Raw genomic sequence first — 24260 nt, forward strand, 5'->3', positions numbered from 1 at the left:
ATGCTCTAAAATTTTCATTTATATTTGAAATATCTCCCTCATGTGTCGTTAAAACAAGTTTTTAATGTTGCACTAGAATTTTTCAATGTTTTACAATAAAATAAGATATAGAACATTTACGTTTATGCTGTCATTTATTTAAAAAAAATAATCAGGATCGGCCAGAATCGGATCGGCACGTCAGGCTTTTTAAAGATCGGTGATCGGACAGGAAATCGGTGCATTCCTAATTACAACCCAAAGAAAAATGCATTTAATGCGTCCTTGCAGAAGTCTTTACAGCGTTTATTGCTGAGTCGGTGAACAAACATGCAGCATGCCTGCTGTCAGTAGCATATGTTGTAGCAAACTCAAGGGTAGATGAAAGTGTTTGTGGATTCGTTGTTAATGGGTTTTTTTTTTTTTTTACCCCCACCAAGGTCCTTTGATGTGTGTCGAGGAGAGAGAGAGAGAGAAAGAGAGAGAGAGAGAGAGAGAGAGAGAGAGAGCTCTAAGGATGAAGCTATTTACCCACCAGACGAGAAACACACCAGTGTGCTGAAACACAGCATTCCTGAAAAGCCCATTCATCAAAATGACTGAACACAGTAAAGAGGAGCAGACAATACTGCTGACGTACGCTTAGACTATAGAAGTTAAAGATATTAATTCAAACTTTGGGTTTGTTTTAATTCCCCCTGGAAATGTGTAGGTGCTAGGCCTGGGCAATATGTCTACATTCAAGATATATTGAGTTTTCTGTTATGGCGATATAGAAAATTATATCAAATATTTAAGTTTTTCATTTATTTTGTAGCTTATTTTGTATTAAGATACTCGTTTTAGGAGTCGCTGCGTTCACTAGTTCTCAGAACAGGATGAAAAGCTCAGTTAGATTCATTTCTGGGCGTGTCATAACTCAGACCTTCACCCAAAGTTGTTACTAAAAATAAACATTAGAAAACCCCATATTTTTAATGCTTTCATTTGTTAATTTTCTCTCTCTGTGTCCTCTGTAGTCCCAACGCGTACCCCTCGGGGTACACATGCCCCCATTTGAGAAACACTGCCTTAGAGGACAAAAAGCCAAAAGTGGCACATATTGTACAGCTCTTTGTTAATAAATGTACCAGTGTGGTGGTTTTTCATCAGTAAATTGACCCCCGAATTGTCTTTCTGCTCAGACTTTAATGAATTAAAAATATTGAGATTTATCGTATATCGTCTTTTGAGAAAAAAATATTGAGATATGAGTTTTGGTCCATATCGCCCAGCCCTAGTAGGTGCAGATGGTTACATGAGGCATGCTCGACCTGCTCAATCCTTTAACTGTCGTTTGGGTTTTCAGAATTCACTATATTGACATTTTTCAGCATCGTCCGTCTCAAAGCAAAGAGTAACTGCTTTCTGTCAGATGAGTTTTACCAAGACTGATTAAACAGGGAAGAAGTGTGTGTGTGTGTGTGTGTGTGTGTGTGTGTGTGTGTGTGTGTGTGTGTGTGTGTGTGTGTGTGTGTGTGTGTGTGTGTGTGTGTGTGTGTGTGTGTGTGTGTGTGTGTGTGTGTGTGTGTGTGTGTGTGTCACCTCCTCCTCTAAGAGCAGCACATAGAGCGTTTACACACATTTGGCTGAATGAACAATGTTAGGACGGAGCAGGAGGAAGAGGCTCGTACACATACAGTAGAGCAGGTGTTAAAAACATCATCGCTAAGGTTGAGTTAAAGGAACCATCTGAGACGTGTTGTTTCCAGGCTCTGTGAGACTTTAGAGGACTGCTGCGCTCATGGTCGGACACACCACACAGGAGCCTTTGAAGGTGAGGCGATTTATTCTGAAATCTGGAATCGTACCCGTATTCTGATCCTAATTTAGCAGAATTTACTCTCTTGAAGTCGCAATTTGGCTTTAAAAAAGAAAAGAATTTGTTTTCTAAAGTCTATACTTGCTTTCATTTTAAATAAATGTTGGACAATATATCGTGCAAAACGATATCATGATGTTAAAATGTAACTCCTATTGCATAGTTGTTTTTTGTGTCTTTTTTCCTTTCCAGAAATATCGTATCATATCGTTATCCCTAACACATCATCATCTATCATATCGTATCGCAAACTCAGTGTATCGTCCCAACCCTAGTTCTTTTCAAAGCTAGTGATGCCGTATTGAACTTGTCTTGTAAACGCAAACTTCCAGCTTTAAGGACACGTGCAGGTGCAAAGTGTCTATGTTAGAACACTCTACTTAAAGTTTTATACATAAGGCTGACATTACGTTGTCATTATCTGTGACGTGCAGTCAGGGTAGGCAAGGTAGGCAGTGCCTTTGTTTTAATTATAATATAATTATAAATTATTTATTTTTCCATTTCTAATACATATAAGTTTTAATGTGTCAGCATTTTATGCTTTTCATAGCCCAAATGACTCAACATCACTATTTCCTGGTACAGCAGAGACGCTGCACAGTCTCACTCCGCTGTAAGGCAGGAGGAGGCCACGCCCTCTTCCAAAAGCACGTTGCTGCTCTGCCTCTGTTCCCATTGCGTTTTTTTGTGTTTGCACATGCGCAGTCAGTTCCCCAAGATGAAAACCATTTATGTCCAAAGGCAGCTCTCTACACTGCCTTTGGACATAACCGTGCTATGCTAAATGCTATACATATGTTCACAGTGCACTAGTGAATTGATATCATGTGACCGCTGCTGCTACGTTCTCTAGCTAGTGGGCGTGATAACACTACAGTCATGATGACAGCGCTAGAGACGATAAGGAAACATTTTTTTTGTGGAAAAACGACAGCTTTTAAAAGATGGAGACCAACACCTGAGTTACCAGACCTTCAGCAAAGGTAAGGTCAGAACATTGTTGGTATTTTCTACAGTGAATGGAACAAAAGGAAGGATTGACTTTGCGGATGCTCCTCACTGAGGCTGCTCTGAGTTGTTGTTGGTGTCATTTTCTCTGTGTTTCTGTGTTTCCAACACAAACAACAGATGTGCTGCCATGTCATGAGATATATCTTGTTGGGAGATTATGGAGGCTATAATAAATAATTGTTTGTTTCTTTTATGGTGTTTATGATGCTGATTTTGTTAGATGGCTAAATACTTGTTCATGTGGATCTTGTTGGGTTTTTTTCTCTCTTATTATGAATTTTATATTTTGATAAGCGCATTGAGATTACTTTGTTGTAAATTGTGCTATACAAATAAAGTTGAATTGAATTAACACTTGCCAGCGGAAACATATGGAATTGTCATTGGTGTTGACATGGTTATTTTTTCAATTCTTAGTTTTTTTTGTTTTTTTTTTTCCTTTCCAAACAAACCGTATCGTTATCGCATACCCATTGTCGTCTATCATATCGTATTGGGAACTCAGTGTATCGTCCCACCCCTAGATCTTTTAAAGGTTAGTGATGCCATATTCTTGTCAACGCAGTCTTCCATTTTACATTATGATGTAACTACAGCTTTAAGGACACGTGCAGGTGCAAACTGTACATAGTCTTACATATGTGCCCTCAACAATGAACAGCAGTAGCTTAGCTTAGCTGATTTTTAGTAAATCTGCTACTTTAAATGCAGCGCAGTTAGCATCTCCGCTTGGGAAAGGCTAACTTGTATCAGGTAAAACCCCATCTGGGGTCACAAGACACTGGGAGGGGGTCGCCAGATGCTTTCAAGGAACTAAAAAATGTTTTTAACAATTCAAGCCCCTTTTTGCTTATTTTTACCCTTTTTTCTGCAACCACACCAAACTTGCCATATTTTAACCTGTTTTCATCTGTTTTACTTGTCATATTTTTGCTCCTTTTAATGCATTTTTGCTACATTATTTCCATTTCTGACACTTCTCCATCACATTTCAATTCTCCATTTAAAATTCTCAATTATCTGCACATTTTTTCCAGTTTCAAGACATTCTCGGCACTTGTAAACCATTCCGACCACTTTTCCCACCTAATGTAGCATATATTAAGCCATTATTGTTACTATTTTTACCACATGCTTGTTTCTGTTTTCCACCTTTAAGCCAATATTGACACTTTGAATCCTTTTTACCACTTTTTCCCACTCTAATTTGCAACTTTTAACAGATTTCTGTGGTTTTAAAATCCCATTTCACCACCTTTTTTACCCTTTTTGGTCACTTTTAACCCATTTTATTCAGATGAATAAATAAATGTGGTTATCACAGATTCATAGAACAATGGACCATCATTTTACTGACTTTATGGGTGGACCCCAAAAATCTCTCCCCTTTATTCCCCCTTATAGATGGTCCTGTCTCCACATGACTGTTCTTCAATGTTCATGTCTGTGTTCAACCACCTTCAGCTACAGTGGGGGTCCCCGCTCTCTGGAACCTTTATTTTGAAGGTCGTGGGCTGAAAAGGTGGAGAACCCATGGTTTAGAACACCTTAAACAACCTCATTAAAGTTTCATCCTCCAGTCGATGAACTGTCCATCAAGTATCTGACTAACTAATTGTTTATGTGAAATATCTCTGTGAAGAGCTTTTGTTGAGGCTTTAAATTGAAGGACTGCGTCAATATCTCGCGTCTTTCACCGTTGCTTGTTTTTCTGAGTCATGAGGCATTATTTTCTCACAGCCTTGCACACGTCTACGTCTACAGTCTGGTCCTTGACTCTGCAGGATGTAATGAAGAGCTCAGTGGTCTCAATGGACCGCAGAGCAGCGCGAGGTGCACACGCCTGGCACCAGCCTCTCAGCCTCATTACCTGAGACAGTCAGTGTGGAGAGAAGGGGGAGGGGGAGGGGAAGGGTGGGTTAACAAATCTTTCAGCCCACATTGTCTCCAAGTCTTTAAAAGCAAAAACTCCTCAGAAGTCAAAGAATTGACCAAACAGAACAAAAAATGAATACATAATGTGATTTTAGCAGCTTTCAAAACAAGGCAAAAAGGCTGAGATGGTGAAAAGGAAATGCCCGTGCAGCACTTTTTTAGCTCTTTGAAAATCAGGCTGGATCTGATCTGAGCTGTAGCATCATAACCTTTGACCCCAGTGACATGTTGTCATATTGTCAACCAGGGCTGGACAAAAATTCTGCCTAGGCATTTTCTGTCCAGTCCACTACATTATCAGTGACACCATGTTATTAAGTCAGTGATGCTCAACATGTGGCTTTTTATGTCTTAATTTCATTATTATTCCCCCAGAAAACCTTAAAAGGGGGAACTTTTAAACCCCTTTTTAAACTGTATTCTTGGACCATTGTGCAACTTTTTGTCCCATTTCTAAAAAGTTCTGACACTTTTTTCAGATTTCAGCGACCTTTTCCCATAAATATCCCTTTTTTATATTTTTTGTTCATTTTTGCAACTTCTTTTTGATGCTATTATCTAATTTTTGTCCTTTTTTACATTTTTTTGGGCTCTTTTCATCCAAAATAAGCTATAAATCCCACGTCTTTCCTTTTTTTCCCCTTCATTTTGCCTCTTTTTGTTGCACATTTTTGCAACTTTTTCACTATTGTTTGCCACATTTTGTCCATTTGCTACCCTTTGCCATTACATACCACCTTGTTCCTCTTTATTTGCTCATTTTTTTGGCTATTCTTAACTGCTTTTGGCGCATTTTAGTCACTTTAAACAGATTTTAGCTACCTTTTGCCAATAAATATCTCTTTTTTCCTCTTTTTTTGGTCAATTTTTGCAAGTTCTTTTTGACACTTTAATGCAATTTTTGTCCTTTAATTTTGTTGGCCACTTTTCATCCAAATATGCTATAAATACCAATAAATATCACTTCTTTCCTATTTCCCCTTCATTTTCTTTTTGTTCCACATTTTGTCCTTTTTCACTGATGTTTGCCACATTTTGCCATTTGGGGTCAATTCCATTTTTCAATTACAATTCCATCTTTAATTATCCATGTTCAATTACAACTCAATTATGATTACAGCGGCCAACATTTTTTTTCCAATTACAAAAAAATTACAATGTTGTTTTCCCCTGAAAGTTAATTACAATTACATTCTTATATATTAAAGTTAAAATTCAACGAATCACAATTTGTTTCGCGCACCGACTAGCAAGACAAATTCCTTGTACGGTCCTAAAAACTGTACTTAGCCATTAAAACATTTCTGATTCTGATTTCTGAGCCTTTAATACAGTAAATAACTTCATAAAATTTAACCTTCCTCTTATGATAGCTTTCTGGCCTTGTTAGTCTTCTTTATCCAGGAAAATATAATATAAATATATACTGTAATTTTGGTGTGGACGTCTGAGCCGTCAGTGTAGATTTAAATTTTCAAAAAAATAGTAAAATGATCTTAAAGAGAACTGACAGGTAAACTTGATCTGAAATATGACATATTTTAATAATTACCTACTTACTGTATGTGTATAGAACTGTAACATGATTCCACAGATTTGCTTTTAATCAGAATCTGAATCAGAAATACTTTAATAATCACAAAAAATACAGCTCCAGATATACAATAATATATTTTATACAAGCCACATCTATTAAAAACAATATAAATATACATACATAAAATGTCAACTGCACAGTTTAATTATGTGCAGAAAGTGCAAAAAGAGCATAATTACATGTTTTGAGTTAGGTTACAGAAGGGGGGTGTCTGACTATCTTAGGGAGGTGTTATAGAGTTTAATGACCACAGGCAGGTGCTCAGAAAATAATTAAATGTAAATGATAGTTTTTATAGAATTCCCATGCCAATTGTGGAACAGATTGTGTGTTGAAATGAAAAAAAAATGGCTGAATTTAAAGCAATTTAAACATAAATATTGGTACATAAAGTTTATCTTCTTGAAGCATCAGTGTTAAAGGGAAAAAATGTGAATTATGGGTGTATATGTACTGTATAATTATAGTGTAAATAGATGTATATTATAAGAAGATTTTATGTATAGTATTAGATATTACAAGGGGTAGGATGATAGAAGTTCTTTTCCAACATGTACAGGCTTCACGAGCAGGATTTTGTACCATTTGTTCACTCTATATTTTGTTTGACTTATATATATATTTTATTATTATTATCTTTTTTTTCATTGTGGTAGATACACTGCTGTTGTGTTCATGTTTGAGATCAAATTAATAAAATAAAAATAGTCAATGCCAATTATCTGAACTCAATTACAATCCCATTACAGTTACATATAGTTCCAATTACAATTGTCATAATTATAATTAATTATCAATTACACAATTACAATTATAATTGACCAGAGCTCAGAGCTAATCTGGTGTTTGAGAGTAGGTTCTACCTCAGGATCTTTACTACGATGCACTGATGCTAATGTAAAGGTTGGTAGTCAAATCCTGGGTTTTTACAGTCAAATGAAGACACGGCAGTCATTGTATTGATCATGAATCCTAAACTCTAATCAATAGCATCGATCTAGAACATTAGCATTAAAGGATGGTTGGATTTCCACACATGCACCTAAATGCTGCAGCACAGTTCCCCTCGCTAATGAAGTGTTTTAAAGTAGGGATGTGCACATGAATCTATAACAATACGATTCACTATTCGCATGATACTAAACAATATGATATACATTGCGATGTATCACAATGTCAATGATCGATTGTGATTATTGATTATTGATTATTCTGAGTTCAACGTACATTACATATACACATAACTCTTTTCGCATTAACATACTTTCATATACAGTATACATGAGCTCGAAAAGGAGTGGGAGGAAGTAAACTTATAAGTTCCCACCCCTGTAATTATCATAATTCATATCAGTGGTTGCTTCCTTTCACAAAACAGAAAAACAGTTTACATGCAAGAAACAAACACATGCATATACACATAATTATAAATACATATATGAATATACAAAAGGATGTGTTACCAACAATGGTAAGTACTTTAGTAGATCACAATCTATTGTTAAGCTCTTACATGTAACAGTTTTATTTTTATTTATATATACTGTATATACATACATAATAATTACAAATTTAAAGAACAAAATTGTATGAAATACAATTTATTTCATTGTTTTACACTTTGAGAGAGCAAGTAAATGGTAACTAACTGTAAATCAAGAACAAATATCAAAAACAAGTGGTATGTTTATGTTTATTAAACTGTGAAATTACATTTTTCAAAAAAAGTTTAACTTTTGCTTCTAGAACAGATTTTGATTCTGTTAAGTTCTTAAATTATCTTAAAAAATTAAATGGTTTTTTTCCTTTATAAACAAACATGAAAAAAAAAATTCTTGGATAGATACAATAATCGCGTAGTAAAATATTATAATATATTGCAGAATCAATCTTTTTCTTACACCTTTATTTTGAAGTATTAAAGTGTTTTATTGGGTATGTTGTTGTGTGTGTTTACTTTACATGCTTCCTTTAGGACAAATTTTACAGAACTGTAAGGTTGATTATCAGAGCTACGCAGATGACACACAACTATATCTATCACTGAACCCAGATGACCATGGTCCCATTGAGGTGTTGTGTGACTGTTTAGAAAAAATAAACTGCTGGATGAGTGAAAACTTCCTTCAACTAAACCATGACAAGACGGAGGTGATTGTCTTTGGTAACAAGGAAAAGAGGACTGCTGTCAGCAATTATCTTGAGTCTGGATCTTTAAAAGCTAAAGACCAAGTCAAAAACCTTGGTGTTCTGATTGACTCAGATCTTACATTCAGCATCAGATCAAATCTATCACAAAAACATCTTCTACCACCTAAAGAACATCTCCAGAGTGAAAGGTTTAATGGCTCAGAAAGATCAGGAGAAACTGGTCCATGCTTTTATCTCCAGCAGACTGGACTATTGTAATGGTCTTCTGACAGGAATCCCCCAAAAGAGCATCAAACATCTACAGCTGGTTCAGAACGCTGCAGCTCGGGTCTTAACCAGAACAAAGAGGTCAGAGCACATTACTCCAGTTTTAAAGTCTTTACACTGGCTCCCAGTCAGCCTCAGAATAGACTTTAAAGTTCTGCTGCTGGTGTATAAATCTGTGAATGGGTTTGGTCCAGAATACATCAGTGACATGTTAGTCAGGTATGAACCCAGCAGGTCTCTCAGATCTATGGACACAGATCAGATAGTGGAGCCCAGAGCTCACAGTAAATATGGTGATGCTGCTTTTAGTTGTTATGCTGCAAAGAAGTGGAACAAACTGCCAGCGGAGCTGAAGTCAGCATCACATGTGAACATTTTTAAATCAAAGTTAAAGGCACTTTTTTTCTCTACTGCGTATGATTGAGAGAGATGTCATGATGATTTTACTGATGATTTTAATTGATTTTACTGATGATTTTAAATGTTCTTATTGATTTAAATGTTCTTATTGATTTTAAACAATTGAATGTTTTATCATGTAAAGCACATTGAGTTGCCTTGAGTATGAAATGCGCTATATAAATAAATTTGCCTTGCCTTGCCTTGCCTTACTTTCCCTGCAGACGCAGCAGAAATGCATTGCGATCTTTGCCCTTCTCTGCTGCTTTGCCGTCCTGGTTGTTCTCATTTTCTCGTCTGTGGACATTTGGGGGGACGACGAGGATGGGATCACAGAGGAAAACTGCAGCAAAGACTGTCTGTAAGACTTTAAACCATCAAATTATTAAAGCAGTTTACCTTTTACGATGCAAAAAATATCCATGACAAATGATGATTTTATTCAAACATTGTGAAACCTTTATTAGGGTAATAAAAGTGACAGTTTAATTGTACATTATTGACTTTCTAAAGCCAGCACAAACAAACAAGAAGTGTTTTATAAGGTCAATGGAAATGAGATTTATTTATAGCTTTATGTCTGTCTGAATATGTCGTCATAGGTTAACTTTTAGTGCAATCTGTAAGCGATGGGTATTCATGTTTTATTCTTGCAAAAAAAAATTCTATTATACATTTATTATTTTTAGTACATAACTAAGAACGTCGCCAGCCCTTTCTCAGAAAAGTTAAGTTATATTTTATCAGAGGGAAATATTAAATAAATAAATAAATAAAATAAATATTTCAAGACATTTTTAGCTCTTTTAAACAGTTGTCATGACCAATATTTGCCAGTTTAAACTAATTGTTCCTATTTTTAAATGACATTACCCCATTACCCCTCCCCCAGTTTAACTTTTTAGCCATTATTGACACTTTGAACACTTTTTACCACTTTTTTTCTCTATTTTTGCCCACTCTAATTTGCAACTTTTAACCAATTTCTGTGGTTTTTCAAATCTCATTTCACCACCATTTCCACCATTTTTGGTCACTTTTAACCCATTTTATTTCTGATTTTTAAAAAAAACTATAGTTTTGCTTATTTCATGTATGGACCCCAAAAATCTCTCCCCTTTATTCCTCCTTATAGATGGCCCTGTCTCTACATGACTGTTCTTCAATGTTCATATCTGTGTTCAACCACCTTCAGCAACAGTGGGGGTCCATCGGTCTCTGGAACCTTTATTGTGGGGGTTGCAGCCTGAAAATGTTGATAAACCACTGATGTAGAGAGCAAAATCTGCTGTGCAAGCAAAGAAACATATTATGTAGGGAGAATATAGTGTCTGAGCATTGCAATGTTTCCCTCTGATAAAGATCAGAGTGAAGAGAGTGAGTGTATACAACAAGTGTGACAGAGCCATTTGTTGGAAGCAAACATTTCTAATTTATGTCCCAACGAAAGCTAATAAAAAGCTATATTACATGATAATGTCTATTAACACAGCTTTGTATCTTCTTATTAATCACAAATACTCTGACTGTGCGTTTTTGATCACTTAACTTGTGCACATAAACTTTATTGGTATATAAATATGTCCAGATCCAAATACTGATAAACTCTTTTTTTTACAGCATTGTGCTTGTGGAAAACATCCCAGGAAATCTCTCTCTACCCAGGAACAGCAAACCCAACCTTTCCCTCTTTGATGGCTTAAACACACTGCTGGACCAGGCCAGACGCTCAGTGGAGATTGTGTCCCCAGTCTGGAACCTGAATTTTTGGAACTATAAAATAGTACCAGCCCATGCCAAACAGGTACGATATAATGACACGAAGAACATAAACCAATTCCATTCCCCTGTTGGTCTGGAAGTAATTATTTTCAAGTAAAGCTGTGAGTTCTGTTTCCGTGACCTTTTTATCCTAAAGATAAATGACTATTAACTGTTGCAGAGACATTGGATGTTCTGCTGCAGTGATACAGAACATCCCTCTCTTCCTCAGGGTCAGCTTCTGTTCCACAGACTGCTCAGCTTAAATTCCCGAGGGGTGAAGCTGAAGATTGCCAGCAGTCAGACAAACTCCAGTGAACTGAAGGACTTGGCAGCACAGGGTAAGTAGCTGTCTGTCATATTTCTATTTTATACCAGCACTTTGTTTTGTCACCTCAGCAAATGCAAGCTATTTATTTTCAGCGATGGCAGCCCACGGGTCACTGAGGGTTTTTCTGACATCCAAAAGTTTTGTTGAGGTTTTTTATTTAATGAACCAGTTACCTGCAAACTTTTTCTCCCAGTGGTTTTGGTTTGCCTCGAGGTAAACAGACGCTTTTGCAGCCCACAGTGACATCCCAGTGTTCTACATTAGGAGTCCAACTTTACAATCATAACCTGTACCTGGTATTAGTCAATGGCTGTGTTGTAAATGTCATACTAACGTACTACTCATACTAAGTAGTATGTCGTGCTTTCGCATTAGATCAGGAGCCAGCATGGACCATTTAAACTGTGATTTACCTTCCAGGATTTAAACTCACAAAGACTACATATGAGATGGAGTTAGAACCTATTAGTTTGTACATACTTCTGATGTTTAAGTTTTAGTATTAAACTAACCATCTCTAAATGATAAATATGTTGCAGATCTGGTGTATGGTCAGTGGTATATGTCATTTGATATGCTGTATATAACATATATTTATTTATAAATAGGGAAATAAAGTGTTTCATGTTGAAACCTCAACATTTCCTACCTTTTTAAGTTACTTTTAGCCTTCGTTATTATCTTATTCTCTAATTAAAGTGAAACCGTGAACATTTAATATTTAAGAAATGTTTTTCTAACTGCTATCTCTTCAGACTATACAGTACCCTGATGTATACTATATTGAGACATTTTTTAAGTATGCACGGTGCACAATAATCACTCTAGTCATACTCAACCCCTCCATTATGATGCATTGCGAGCGGAATGTAAAATCGTCCTGGCATCCCATTTTCAAAATAAAAGCATCTGTTCATGTCTTCCATTAGTTTTTTTTTTTTGTTTTTTTTACTCTTTTGTAAATAGAGCTCTTATTTTGAAGTTAACTGGAAGTTTGGTCAGTAGCACAATGGAGGGTCTCCAAAAATCTACGAAATGTGAGAATGAAATGTGTTTCCGCAAGATCTATGAATCAAATGAGCACATGTTGATATTCTACTTGGTCACTTTCTCACTTCAAATGTTTTCAGAACTTTCAAAGATGGAGAATCAACAGAGATATTTAGTCTCAGTGTGATTCAGGTGTTTGTCATTGCAGGTTTCAATGCATCGTGGGAAACTTGGAAGTATACTTCAGTGGGAACGCTCATCATAATAGTCATACTAGTATATAGTAGACAGTAAATACTCATTGACTTTGTAGTGTATAGTACAGAGTGTGACATTTTAAACACAGCCATAGTCCTCCAAAGCTGTTTCTAGCTCTTTGGGGACCTTATGTAAGACTCCCTTAGGAAGGCCACAGTTTGCCAAACAACATGGATCAATTCCTAATCCTTTAAGTAGTACGTGTAAATCATTTACATAATACCTGCCATCTCATCACACACTGAGCAACTTTGAGGTACAAAGATTTTGACTTAAAGGCAACCTAAAGAGTTGACCCATTACCCATATCAGTTATTTTAAATGATTCCTTAGGTCAATATACAGCGCTTGATAGTATCAGTGCTCCGAGCGGAGCTTCCCTCTTGAAATACCGATCATGTAAGTTTGAAAGGGACTGACCGTCTTTGGCCAGGTCATGTGACCTGGAGAATGCCTGGAGAACGTTTCACTTTACGGCAGTCACGTGACCACAGGCTCTGATATACTCATAGAGCTAAGCTAAGGCTTTTGCTACTATTTTTCCACCTGATCGACTCCTGGTCATGGCCGAGGCAAGAAAAACCATTAAAACTGCTTCTGAGGAGGGGGCCGAGACTCGGCCGCTGCCGCCGCCAACCCGCCTTCTGTCCACCCCAACCCAGGCCCAGCCGCGGCGCTAACACAGCCCCGCTTTGCAGCCCAGGCCGACCGATCCTTATCCCGAAGTTACAGGTCAACTACTGTCTGCATACACAACCCAAAGACAAGGGAGGCTGACCCGACTGACTGTAGATTTCTGGCGCTTGTGGCCACTAGGGGCGCTTGACATGAAAGTTAAGGGTCTAGCGCCCCTAGTGGTCAAAAGTTACAGTGTACCTTTAATTACACAGTTATCAGTTATCCTGGACTCCCCAGGCTCCTACGCCAGGATCCTGTTTGTGGACTTCAGCTCTGCTTTCAACTCTATAATCCCAGCTCTCCTTCAGGACAAGCTTTCCCAGCTGAACGTGCCAGACTCCACCTGCAAGTGGATCACAGACTTCCTGTCTGACAGGAAGCAGCACGTGATGCTGGGAAAAACCATCTCTGCTCCCTGGACCATCAGCACTGGATCTCCTCAGGGCTGTGTTCTTTCTCCTCTGCTCTTCTCCCTGTACACCAACAGCTGCACCTCCTCTCACCAGTCGGTCAAACTCCTGAAGTTTGCAGACGACACGACCATCATCGGTCTCATCTCTGATGGAGACGAGTCTGACTACAGGTGGGAGACAGACCGGTTGGTGTCCTGGTGCAGCCAGAACAACCTGGAGCTCAACGCTTTAAAGACAGTGAAGATGATAGCAGACTTCAGGAAGAACCCAGCCCCCCTCACCCCCCTCACCCTGGGAGACTCTACAGTGAGCTCTGTGGAGTGAGCTCTGTGCACAAAAACAGCTTCTTTCCCTCTGCCACCATCCACATGAACACACCCCAAGTCACCCACTGAACCCCCCCACCCGATCACCACCTCCATGATGACATTATCTGCTGCACTGTATATATATATATTTATCCTATTTATCCTTTATTCTCTATCTATCCTTTATTTATCCCTCATCCTTTATATTTATCATTATTATTATTATTATTGTTGCTGGGTTGTTCTTTGTTTTTTTATTTTTTTGTTGTTGTTTGTTTTGTGCACCAACTACCAAGACAAATTCCTTGTACTGTCCTTAAAACTGTACATGGCCATTAAAAACATTTCTGATTCTGATTCTGATTCTGATCTCAACCTTAAAAAAATATGTTCAGATGGGGGAAAAAAGACTGTCACCTCTTCTGACCACAGAAATATGTCCATTTAAGAAGACAGTCCATTGTTTTGTCCAACCACTGCATCGCATTGGGTCACAAACATGTCAGATCATCCCATAAATGTGATACAGGGTGGTATAACGGCTACTAAAAGTGAAACCAATTGTGAGTGATCTTCAGTTTATTTATATACTGGATTATCTATAGATTGAACGTAAATGTATTCACTGTGACATTAAATGTAATGTCAACCTTTGCCTTTACCTGTGAGGTAGTTTGAGAGGGAGGAGCTCACATTCTTATGTAGGGTAGGAGGAGCCAGGATTGTCAGGAGGAGGAGTTTCCCCATTATGATGTATTAGTGGAAAACATCCAACTCGCCCGTTTTGAGCTGACTTTTTACAAAATGTGGAATAACAAGGGAGAGAGGAAATAGAACTTTTCCAACTTTAGCCCTCTGAATGAGGTTAAATGAATGTGTATCACTGTCGCAAAACCATTATAAAGTGCATAATACTGCCCCTTTAATAGCCCCTATAGAAGTAACTCTTTCTTTTTTTCACTCTTTTCAGAAGCAGAAATCAATTTTGTTAACCAGACAGCATTCACTAGAGGAGGACTGCATTCCTCCTTCTGGATTGTGGATCGGAAGCACATTTACATTGGGAGCGCTGATATGGACTGGAGGTCTTTCTCCAAGGTAACAAAGTCACAACAAGGCAACAACCGCCTCAGCATGCAGAATAACATCTGAGAATAAATGAGCCTCACAAGTCATATGAGGTCAACTTTCTACATTTGATTAAATTAGCACATTTGTCTGTGACAGAGAGCTGGTGAAATGAATAGAGCACAGATTAGTTTCCGTGCTAGTTTATTCACATCAGGTTTGATTTAGCACTTCTGTCTGGGCCAGTTCAGTAAGACGTGTTATTTCACTTTTCATTTAGTATGAAATTCACAACAGAAAGGAAACCAGGAGGCAATAGCAAGCTGGGATTTTAAGTGATTATCTGGCACTTCTAATTTTCCACTGCTGAGTGGGATTGACAACAGCATTAAACATGCCTACTAGGGATGCAACGATTCACTAAACTCCCGATACGATTTGATTCACGATACTGGGTTCATGATACGATTCTCTCAAGATTTATATTACAAAATGGGACTAGACAAATGATGACTGAAAAATATTCCTTTATTTTTTGGGGGAAAAAAAACTAGAAAATACTGTATTTTCTTTTTATTTTTCATTGTCAAAAGAATCCATTGATAAACTATTCAAAACAATGCAATTTAACTAAAAATAAATCTTGAATGAAATAAATAAAAGAATAATACAAATGAAGAAGCCTATTAATTTAAATTCTGGTTCTATAGTAAACAATGCAAAACTGCATAATAGTTGTTTTTCCTTTTAAAAGTGCAACTGAAAAAGTATTTTGTGCCTTAACAATTGGACTTTAAAAAAAACAGTCATTGCACTGTATTTACATCAGATATTTTTTGGACCAGCAGAGGGCGCTGGTAACCCAGTGGTCGGTTGGCATGCAGATATTCTAGCAGTGAAGAAGAGATGCTACGCGCTAGCAGATAGAGCTAATAGAAAAATGTGACTTTTACAGATGTTCACGTAATATTACAGATACTCTTTTGGTGCTAAAGGGGTAAGGAATCATTTATGAACATGTTTAAGAGTAGAAGGCGGCCAGAAAGAAAGTAGTAGCAGATTCTGCCCGCCTCCTGCACTTCTGAACAAGAGAAGGATAAATGTAAAAAAAAGTACTGCAATTCAATTTTCAGAGTATCGATGTGAACCATGATACCTATGAATCAATTTTGAACTGCCTTACAATTAATCGTTACATCCCTAATGCCTACATGTACAGTATATAGTATACTGTCCTATAGAACACAGAGCAAAGCAATGAAAAGAAGATGTTGTGAATTCACATCATGTGTTCTAAAAGAAGATGAAAAACAGGCTGGTACAAAAATAGACAAAACATTAAACACTGTTGTGCTCAGTAGTTAATGAGCAGGCAGATATATTTGGAACAGCAGTCTCCCTTTTTCATTTCATTGTCCTAATAACAGTGAAAAGAGGACGGCAACGTTTGTCTACTGATGGAGCAGCTGATCCAGAAAAGGAACTTTTGAAATATTTAATTGAAAAGTAGCATACATTTTTTAAATCAGTAATAGCTTATTTATTTGTCAACATTTCAAAATAATAAATTCTGATTTATCTGTGTCTTCTTTTAAGGAAACTATGTTAGCCAACCCTTGTAACGTATTATAGAAATTTCACTTCCAGTAGTATTCAAGCTATGTTCGTAGCATCAAGAAAAGAGATATTTAAGGAAAAAAAAAACCTGATAGCAATGAAAACCCTTCATTAGCATATTGAAAATGTGTTTAAGTAAATACATATTTATTTATAAGTTGTACAATCTGTTGTAAACAAGACAATATTCTCATAGCTCATGATAATATACATGTTTTGTTGTACAGCTACAAAAATTGTAACAATAAGAAATGGAGGAATCTATATTTGTATCATGCTTTAAAGGTCCCATATAATGCTGCTTTTTTATACCATTACTTATAAGTCTCAGAAGTCCAACAAAAAAGTTTTTGAAGTGTATTGCCCCAAAACGCATCCCTCATCCTGAATTTCAGTGGTCTAAAAAGTTGTTCTCATAAGAACATTTTTTAGTGAGGGTTGAACTCACCTCAGGGGCAGTGGGAGGAGTTATTCTTCTTATGATGACATAAATGGAGCAAACTCATAACTACTTGTCTGAGCACACATTTCACAAAAAATGTAGAACAAACAAGAGATGGAGGAATCATACATTTTCACTTTTGGAGCCTCATTTTTGGAGATGCATATTACTGTTAGAAAACCATTAAAAAGTTAAATTTGTATAATATGGGACTTTAAATGAAATGAATGACACATTACTTTAAGGGGATGCAGTGATACACTAATGAGGCCAAAAAATAATTGGCCTACATGTTATTTCCTAATATGTGTTATTTACTGGTAAATTGTAAATACACAAATTTATTGAAACTCCACAATATTTGGAGGAACGCATTTTTCCCCCATGATTTTATCACGTGATGGAAGTCATTTTACATCTCACATTTTTCAAAGAGCTCAATTTTTCTATAATAATTTTGCATTAATTTCCCCAAATTCAATAAAAAAAATGGTCACAAAACCAATGAAATTTCAAAGACAAAATCCTGCTGGGACTGATATCTGTCAGATATTGAATGCACATTCCCACTGACACCAGCCATGTGTTTCTCCCCCCCCAGAGGAAAGAACTGGGAGTAATGGTCTACAACTGCAGCTGTTTGGCCCTGGACCTCCACAGAGTTTTTTCCTTTTACCGGCAACTCCACGACAGGGACTACATCCCCTCCATCTGGTCCAAGAGAGTCACGGCCCTCTACGGGATGCACGGGGCCCTAGGCCTGCAGCTCAACGCCACCCCCGCTACAGCCTACGTGTCTGTGAGGAGCTTCTCTGACATCTCACACAATTACAGAATCCTAAAAATAAATCACCTGTGCTGAACATGGAGCAGCTCATAAACAGAGTAGAATATATATATACAGTATATTTATTAAGGTTTTCACAGGTTTATGATGCTGGTGAGACACAGTCTTTGTGGATGTTTTGGGATACAAGTTTAATTAAAAAGGGATAACAATGTACTCACAGGAGGCAATGAATCATGTTGATATCCCGCTGAGTGTGAGTATCAGGCTGCTTCAGCCCAAATTAACAGTAATAAATCTTGCTACCTTGTAAGTGGCGTTGCATTAATAATCCCATGGGAACTAATGAAGCCATGCTTCGCTGTAGCAATAATGCACAGGAGTGGAAAAAAAAGTACAAGAAAGCACAGAAAGTTAAGACTGAATAATGAATGGAATAATATAAGAACGAGTTTTTACCCTTGAAAGAATTGGGGAAAGTCACGCTGAAGTCTAATAACTCAGCCTTTCAATGATAGTTTGCGTGGTACGGAAGAGGATTAGGGCCAATTTTGATGGAGAAAATAATATTCAACAATAAAGTTGAAATGTCGAGGATAAAGTCGCAATTTCGCAAAATAAACTCAAAATACAATATCGTGATATAAAGGTTTGCTAATAAAGTCAAATTTATGGAAGCTGACTAGAGCCAATTCACCATATACGACAACGGTCGCCATTAAAACTGACCCTAATGTGTTTCCGTAGCTCCTCAATAGCCACAGACAGACTGAATGCTCCACCTCTTCTTCATAACTTCACTGGTTTTTCCTTCTGAACAGATTTAGTTTTTGCCAATATCTCTTCAAAGTCCTTAAAGTCATTACAACGCTGTGTTTATGAGCTAAAAGAGAAACGTATTCATCGATACACGGCCACAATCTGCTGTTTGTTGTTATATATGGTGAACTGGCCCTCGTCAGCTTCCGTAGATTTGACTTTATTAGCAAACTTTCGACTTTTGTCACTTTATTGTATTTCAACTTTATTCTCAACGTTTCTATTTTAGTTTAGTTTATCAACAAACTTTCTCCATGCCCCCCATGAACGCCATAAAAGCACAATATATATATATATATATATATATATATATATATAGTAAGAAGAATGAAGCCGAAATATTGAGATTAAAGTTGAAATTTCGATAAAGTTGAAATATAATGTTGAGATTAGGGATGTAACGATTAATCGTAAGGCAGTTAAAAATCGATTCATAGGTATCACGGTTGATATCGATTATCTGACAATTGAATCGCAGTACTTTTTTTAACCAGCAGAGGGTGCTATCCACAAGTGTAGGCGGCGGGCGGAGTCTGCTAATACTTTCTTTCTGGCTGCCTTCTACTCTTAAATATGTTAATAAATGATTCATTTCCCCTTTAGCACCGAAAGAATATCTGTAATATTACTTGAATATCTGTAAATGTCATGTTTTTCTATTAGCTCTGTCTGCTAGCATAGCTTCTCTTCTTCACTGCAAGATATATGCATGCCAACCGACCACTGTATTACCAGCGCCCTCTGCTGGTCCAAACAAATATGACGTAAATCATTGCAATCACGGTTTTTTTTTTTTTTTTTTAAAGTCCAATTGTTAGGGCACAAAATACATTTTCAGTTGCACTTTTAAAAAGAAAAATAACTTATGCAGTTTTGCATTGTTTATTATAGAACCAGAATTTAAATTAATAGGCTTCATTTTCATTTGTATTATTCCTTTATTTATTTCATTCAAGATTTATTTTTAGTTAAATTGCATTGTTTTGAATAGTCAAGGAATTCTTTTGACAATGAAAAATAAAAGGAAAATAGTACCGTATTTTCGAGTTTTTTTCCCAAAAAAAAAATTTTGTCTACAGTCCCATTTTGTAAAATAAATCGTGAGAGAACCGTATCGTGAATCGAATTGTGTCGGAAGTTGAGTGAATCGTTACATCCCTAGTTGAGATTGAAGTCAAAAAGATGAGATTCAAGTCGAAATTTTTCAAATGAACTCGTAATACAACATTGTGATAAGTCGTAGGTTTGCTAATAAAGTCAAATCTATGGAAGCTGGTAAGCTTCCACACCACCCACACCACTCCGCATCCAGACAAATGAAATGTTCTCTCCACCATTGATATGCTTCTCTTAGGTTTTCACATAATTTATCCCGTCTGTTCTCACTCTCCCTCTGAAACCAGTACGTGAGGCAGACCCTGTGCGGTCACTGAGGTTCGAGGAGTCCGTTCCTCCAGAGTATGTTTGTGCTTTCAGACTGTTACTTCCACGTCAGTCTTCCTTTTCCCACTTGCTTTGCTGTGGAACTGTTGTGCCTAACACCGTGATGGGGATTTATGCTGCTGGAATGTCCTCCATTGCACACAGGACGTGAACGCACATCAACTTTTGTCGGGCTGCTAATAGCAATGCCCCAAAACAGTTCATGGACCATTCTGTTTGTAAAAAGATCTCTGATTGGCTGAAAAGTCGCATCACACTCCTGGATTTCTAAAGGTTTTATACAAAGCCTTTTTATACAAAACATTTTGGATTACAGTAAGCTCATAGATGATCATGGATTTTTGACCAAATGGAGCCAATAAAACTTACATCCTGCAGCTTTAATCTGTTCAGAAGGAACAACCAGTCAAGTTTGGAAGAGGTGGAGCATTCAGTCCCGTCGGTTTTGGTGGAGACTGTTGTCATATATAGTGTATTGGCCCTAGTCAGCTTCCATAGATTTGACTTTATTAGTAAACCTTCAACTTTTATTACGATATTGTATTTCATATGTAGTTTTTTAATTTTGACATTTCAACTTTATTCTTGATTTGCCCAGAATGCTTATCTCCATCAAAATTGGCCCTAATCTACTTCTGTGTCCTTTCTGTAGACCTCGCCCGAGCTCTTCTGTGCCAAAGATCGCACCAAAGATGTGGACGCTATCGGTCAAGTCATTCAGAGCGCTCACACGTTCATCTTCATATCTGTGACCGACTACCTTCCTCTGGTGAGCAGGAGTTTCAAAGGAGCCTCGGTCACAAGGTGTGTGTGCAATAAAAAGTATTAGTTCATTTCTCAAAAAGAATGCAGTCACAACTTCTCACAGTTACTGTAAGGCAGGGACGGGCAACTTTGATCATAACGGGGTCCACAAAAATGTTTTTGTCTGAGCCAAGGGCTACATTTTGAACATTCATGTTAGTTTTTAGTATAATTACCAATATGAGCATCAATACAGGGAAAAAACAAAGGGTTTATGTATTTGCTGTATTGTGTTTTTAGTCATATTCTGTGTTTTTGGAGTCATTTTGTGTATTTTTCTCACATTTTGGGAATTTTTGTGCTCAATTTGTGTATTTTTCTGCCATCTCAATATTAATTGCCAATTTGTGCATTTTTGGAGTTGTCCTCTGCATTATTTCATTGTTTGTATTTTTCTGTCCTTGAAGTCATTTTGTTTGTGTTGTTGAATTTTTTTGTGCTTAAGCAGTTATATGAATCTCTTTTGTATATTAATATTCTTCGTGCACTTTATTTGTGTAAACTCATGTCTAGATATTGAGCCTTTTGCGTCATTACGTGTGTTTTTTGACTTATTTTCTGTATTAAATTAGGCTGCAAGTTCCTTTAAACTTGAATTAGACTTTTTGGAAGTTGCCGCCAGTTGCCTATGTCTGTTGTCAGGCAACCGTTGTGTGTTTGTAGGTACTGGTCCCCTATTGATGATGTGATCAGGGAGGCCATGGTTCTGAGGGGGGTGAGAGTCCGTCTGCTGATAAGCTTCTGGAAAAAGACTCACCCTCTCACCTTTAACTTTGTCACCTCGCTACAATCGCTTTGTGTGCAGCTTCACAACTGTTCCCTGGAAGTGGTGAGTGAAAGAAAGTGATATTATTAACATTATTTATGTTGATCTTCATTTTTTTTTTCTTGTCAGAGGTTTTTTAGCCGCAAAGAGAAGAAAAACGACAATCAACTTCCACTTAACCACAACAAATATGTGGTGACTGACAGCGCTGCTTATATAGGTATGTACAGTATAGTCTGTGTGTCATACTGTACGTTTAATTATGGCAGTTGTTCTCAAACTTTTCTGGGTATTCCCCACTTTGAACGATGGTGATCTTTCAAGCCCCACCTGCCCCCATTGCCCCCTAAATCAGGGGTTCTCGACTGGTCTCCCCCTGGTACCCACGTTTTGCCACGGTCATTAAATCACGACCCACTTTTGATTTTTAGAATTAGGTTTTCGAAAATAGCTGTTGAAAACACACACATTTCTACTTTAAAAAAAAACAAACAAATCTATATATTTTCCTGTGCAACATGCATTTCACAGAATGCCTGTCAAAAGAAAAGTTTATTTCAAAATAAAAGACAAGTCCAACATAAGAGACATTAAGTATTAATTTATTTATTTTTGACCAGCTGTCCGCGACCCACCCAGTACAGGTCCGTGACCCACTTTTGGGTCCCGACCCACCAGTTGAGAGTCCCTGCCCTAAATAATTCTGACAATTAACATATTTTCTAATTTATTGAACCAACTATTATTAAAATATTATTTCATAATAAATCAAAAATTAAATTAAATTAACCACCTGCATAAAAAATAAAAACCGTAATTGAGAGAAAGGGTCAGTAATACAGGAAATAACAAAACATTGTTTACAATCTGTGGCAAAAAGTGTAAGAAAACAAAAAAAGGAAATACATTTTTGAAGTCAGTTAATGAAAGTTTGTTTTCACACGCCGATGTAAATATGGCCGTCATTTTAATTTTGTGCAGCCTACAAAAAGTAAATACAAGAAAATGATTTAAAAAAAACACACAGAAAAGCAAAAATACACACAAAAAAATACAAAATTACAAAATATTTGCAAATAGCGAACAACAAAAATACACAATGTTTCTCCAGGGTACTAAATAACACTAAAAAGCGTACAAAGCAAAAGTACACAAAATGACTACAATAAAGCAAAACAAACAAACAAAAATGAAAGAAAAATATACAAAAATGACAACTATTACCGACTAAACCCTTCAGATATTAGTCATTATTCTAAATACTGAGATTATATTCTGATATTGTAGCCCTATGACCTCAGATAATCCCCTTTTTGTGGCCCCCACTGTGATTAAAGTGACTTATTTCTGATCTAAAATGTTATAAATAATATTATAATACCTCTTGCGTGTAAAGTTTTCAAGGCCTGAGTTTCTTTGTTTTTCTTCTTGTTTCTCCTCAGGAAACCATGACTGGGTGGGCAGTGACTTTGTAAAGAACGCAGGAGTCGGACTAGTGATGAAAATAAAAACCAGATCAACAGAGTCACGGGTTACAATCTTAGATCAACTTAAAGCAGCTTATGAGAGAGACTGGACGTCACGTTATTCAAAGAGTCTACAAAGAACCATCGGCTAATAAACCTGCTACTAACACACAAACCTGCTACTTAGAAGCACATAGACTTTTTCTGTATCCTAAAGCCTTATAAACCTGAATGATTTATATTTACATCATTTATACGAGTATCAATTGAAACTTTTTTAAATTTTATTTTATTTTAGACTGTTTTGAAGCCAATGTTATGCTTTGACTGTGCAGCTAGTTATAACATTATCATCTAATTACCTGATAGTGGACTGTTATGTATGTTAGCATGACATGTTGCATGGGTGATATAAAAGCAATATACATACAAACTATTTACCTCGACAAGCAATGTGAATCTAACGCTGTATGTTAATCCTATATAGAGAATATACACTGTCTGAATGATGCTCCTGGATGATTTATTCATTATATTTGCAACAATTTCTAACACTTGAATGTGATCATAAATCCAGGGTGAGGTGATAATGTCTACTATTATTATTTTTTTAATGTAAATTATGGAAATTATTGTTTCTTTTTGATTGGCTACATGTTTATGTTTTTAAAGTGTTTTAAACCTTTTCGTTTTCTGTAGTTTTTTTTATAAACTTAAAGTATACAGTTTAATATGAAACTCTGTTTAAAGGATTTATTGTCATCTTCAGTTTTTTTCAGGGGCTTCCAACAGATCAACAATGGTTGTTTCTGGTTTCGGGTTTGATGCCATTATTGCATTGTGTAATGCCTGTTTTAATTTCATTTTATTAAAAAAAGCAAAAAAAACAAACACTTTCTCTAGACCAAAAGTTCTCAACCTTGAGGTCAGGACCCCATTTGGGGTCAAGAGACACTAGGAGAGGGTCGCCAGTTGCCTTCAAGAATCTAAGAATATTTTATGAACAGTCTGAGCCCATTTTTTGCTTATTTTTACCCTTTTTCTGCAACTACACAAAACTTGCCATATTTTAACCTATTTTCATCAATTTTTCTTGCCATATTTTT

General features: G+C 36.7%; 1 protein-coding gene across 2 annotated transcripts; it reads left to right on the forward strand.

Annotated features, from left to right (window-relative positions):
* Nucleotides 1-1626: 1626 nt before the first annotated feature.
* Nucleotides 1627-23578, forward strand: pld5 (phospholipase D family member 5). Of its 2 annotated transcripts, none has more exons than XM_028451874.1 (10): nt 1627-1795; nt 9428-9564; nt 10824-11007; nt 11197-11305; nt 14913-15040; nt 17671-17868; nt 20771-20922; nt 21586-21751; nt 21818-21908; nt 23131-23578. In XM_028451874.1, exons 1-10 carry the CDS (start codon nt 1763-1765, stop codon nt 23304-23306), a joined length of 1374 nt encoding a protein of 457 aa, XP_028307675.1. In that variant the 5' UTR covers nt 1627-1762; the 3' UTR covers nt 23307-23578. The 2 variants fall into 2 exon arrangements, with proteins under 2 accessions (XP_028307675.1, XP_028307685.1); XM_028451884.1 differs by having other exon boundaries at nt 21829-21908; nt 23131-23218.
* The last annotated feature ends 682 nt before the right edge of the window (nt 23579-24260 follow it).

This window comes from Gouania willdenowi, chromosome 1 (assembly GCF_900634775.1).
Source record: "Gouania willdenowi chromosome 1, fGouWil2.1, whole genome shotgun sequence".
Taxonomy (NCBI): domain Eukaryota; kingdom Metazoa; phylum Chordata; class Actinopteri; order Blenniiformes; family Gobiesocidae; genus Gouania; species Gouania willdenowi.

What these genes read in the sequence shown, in the direction of transcription:
- pld5 (XM_028451874.1), top strand. Translation starts at nt 1,763, where the DNA reads ATGGTCGGACACACCACACAGGAGCCTTTGAAG. An exon ending in CCACACAGGAGCCTTTGAAG is followed by an intron (nt 1,796 to 9,427) that starts GTGAGGCGATTT and finishes CTTTCCCTGCAG; the next exon opens with ACGCAGCAGAAATGCATTGC. An exon ending in CCGCTACAGCCTACGTGTCT is followed by an intron (nt 17,869 to 20,770) that starts GTGAGGAGCTTC and finishes TCCTTTCTGTAG; the next exon opens with ACCTCGCCCGAGCTCTTCTG.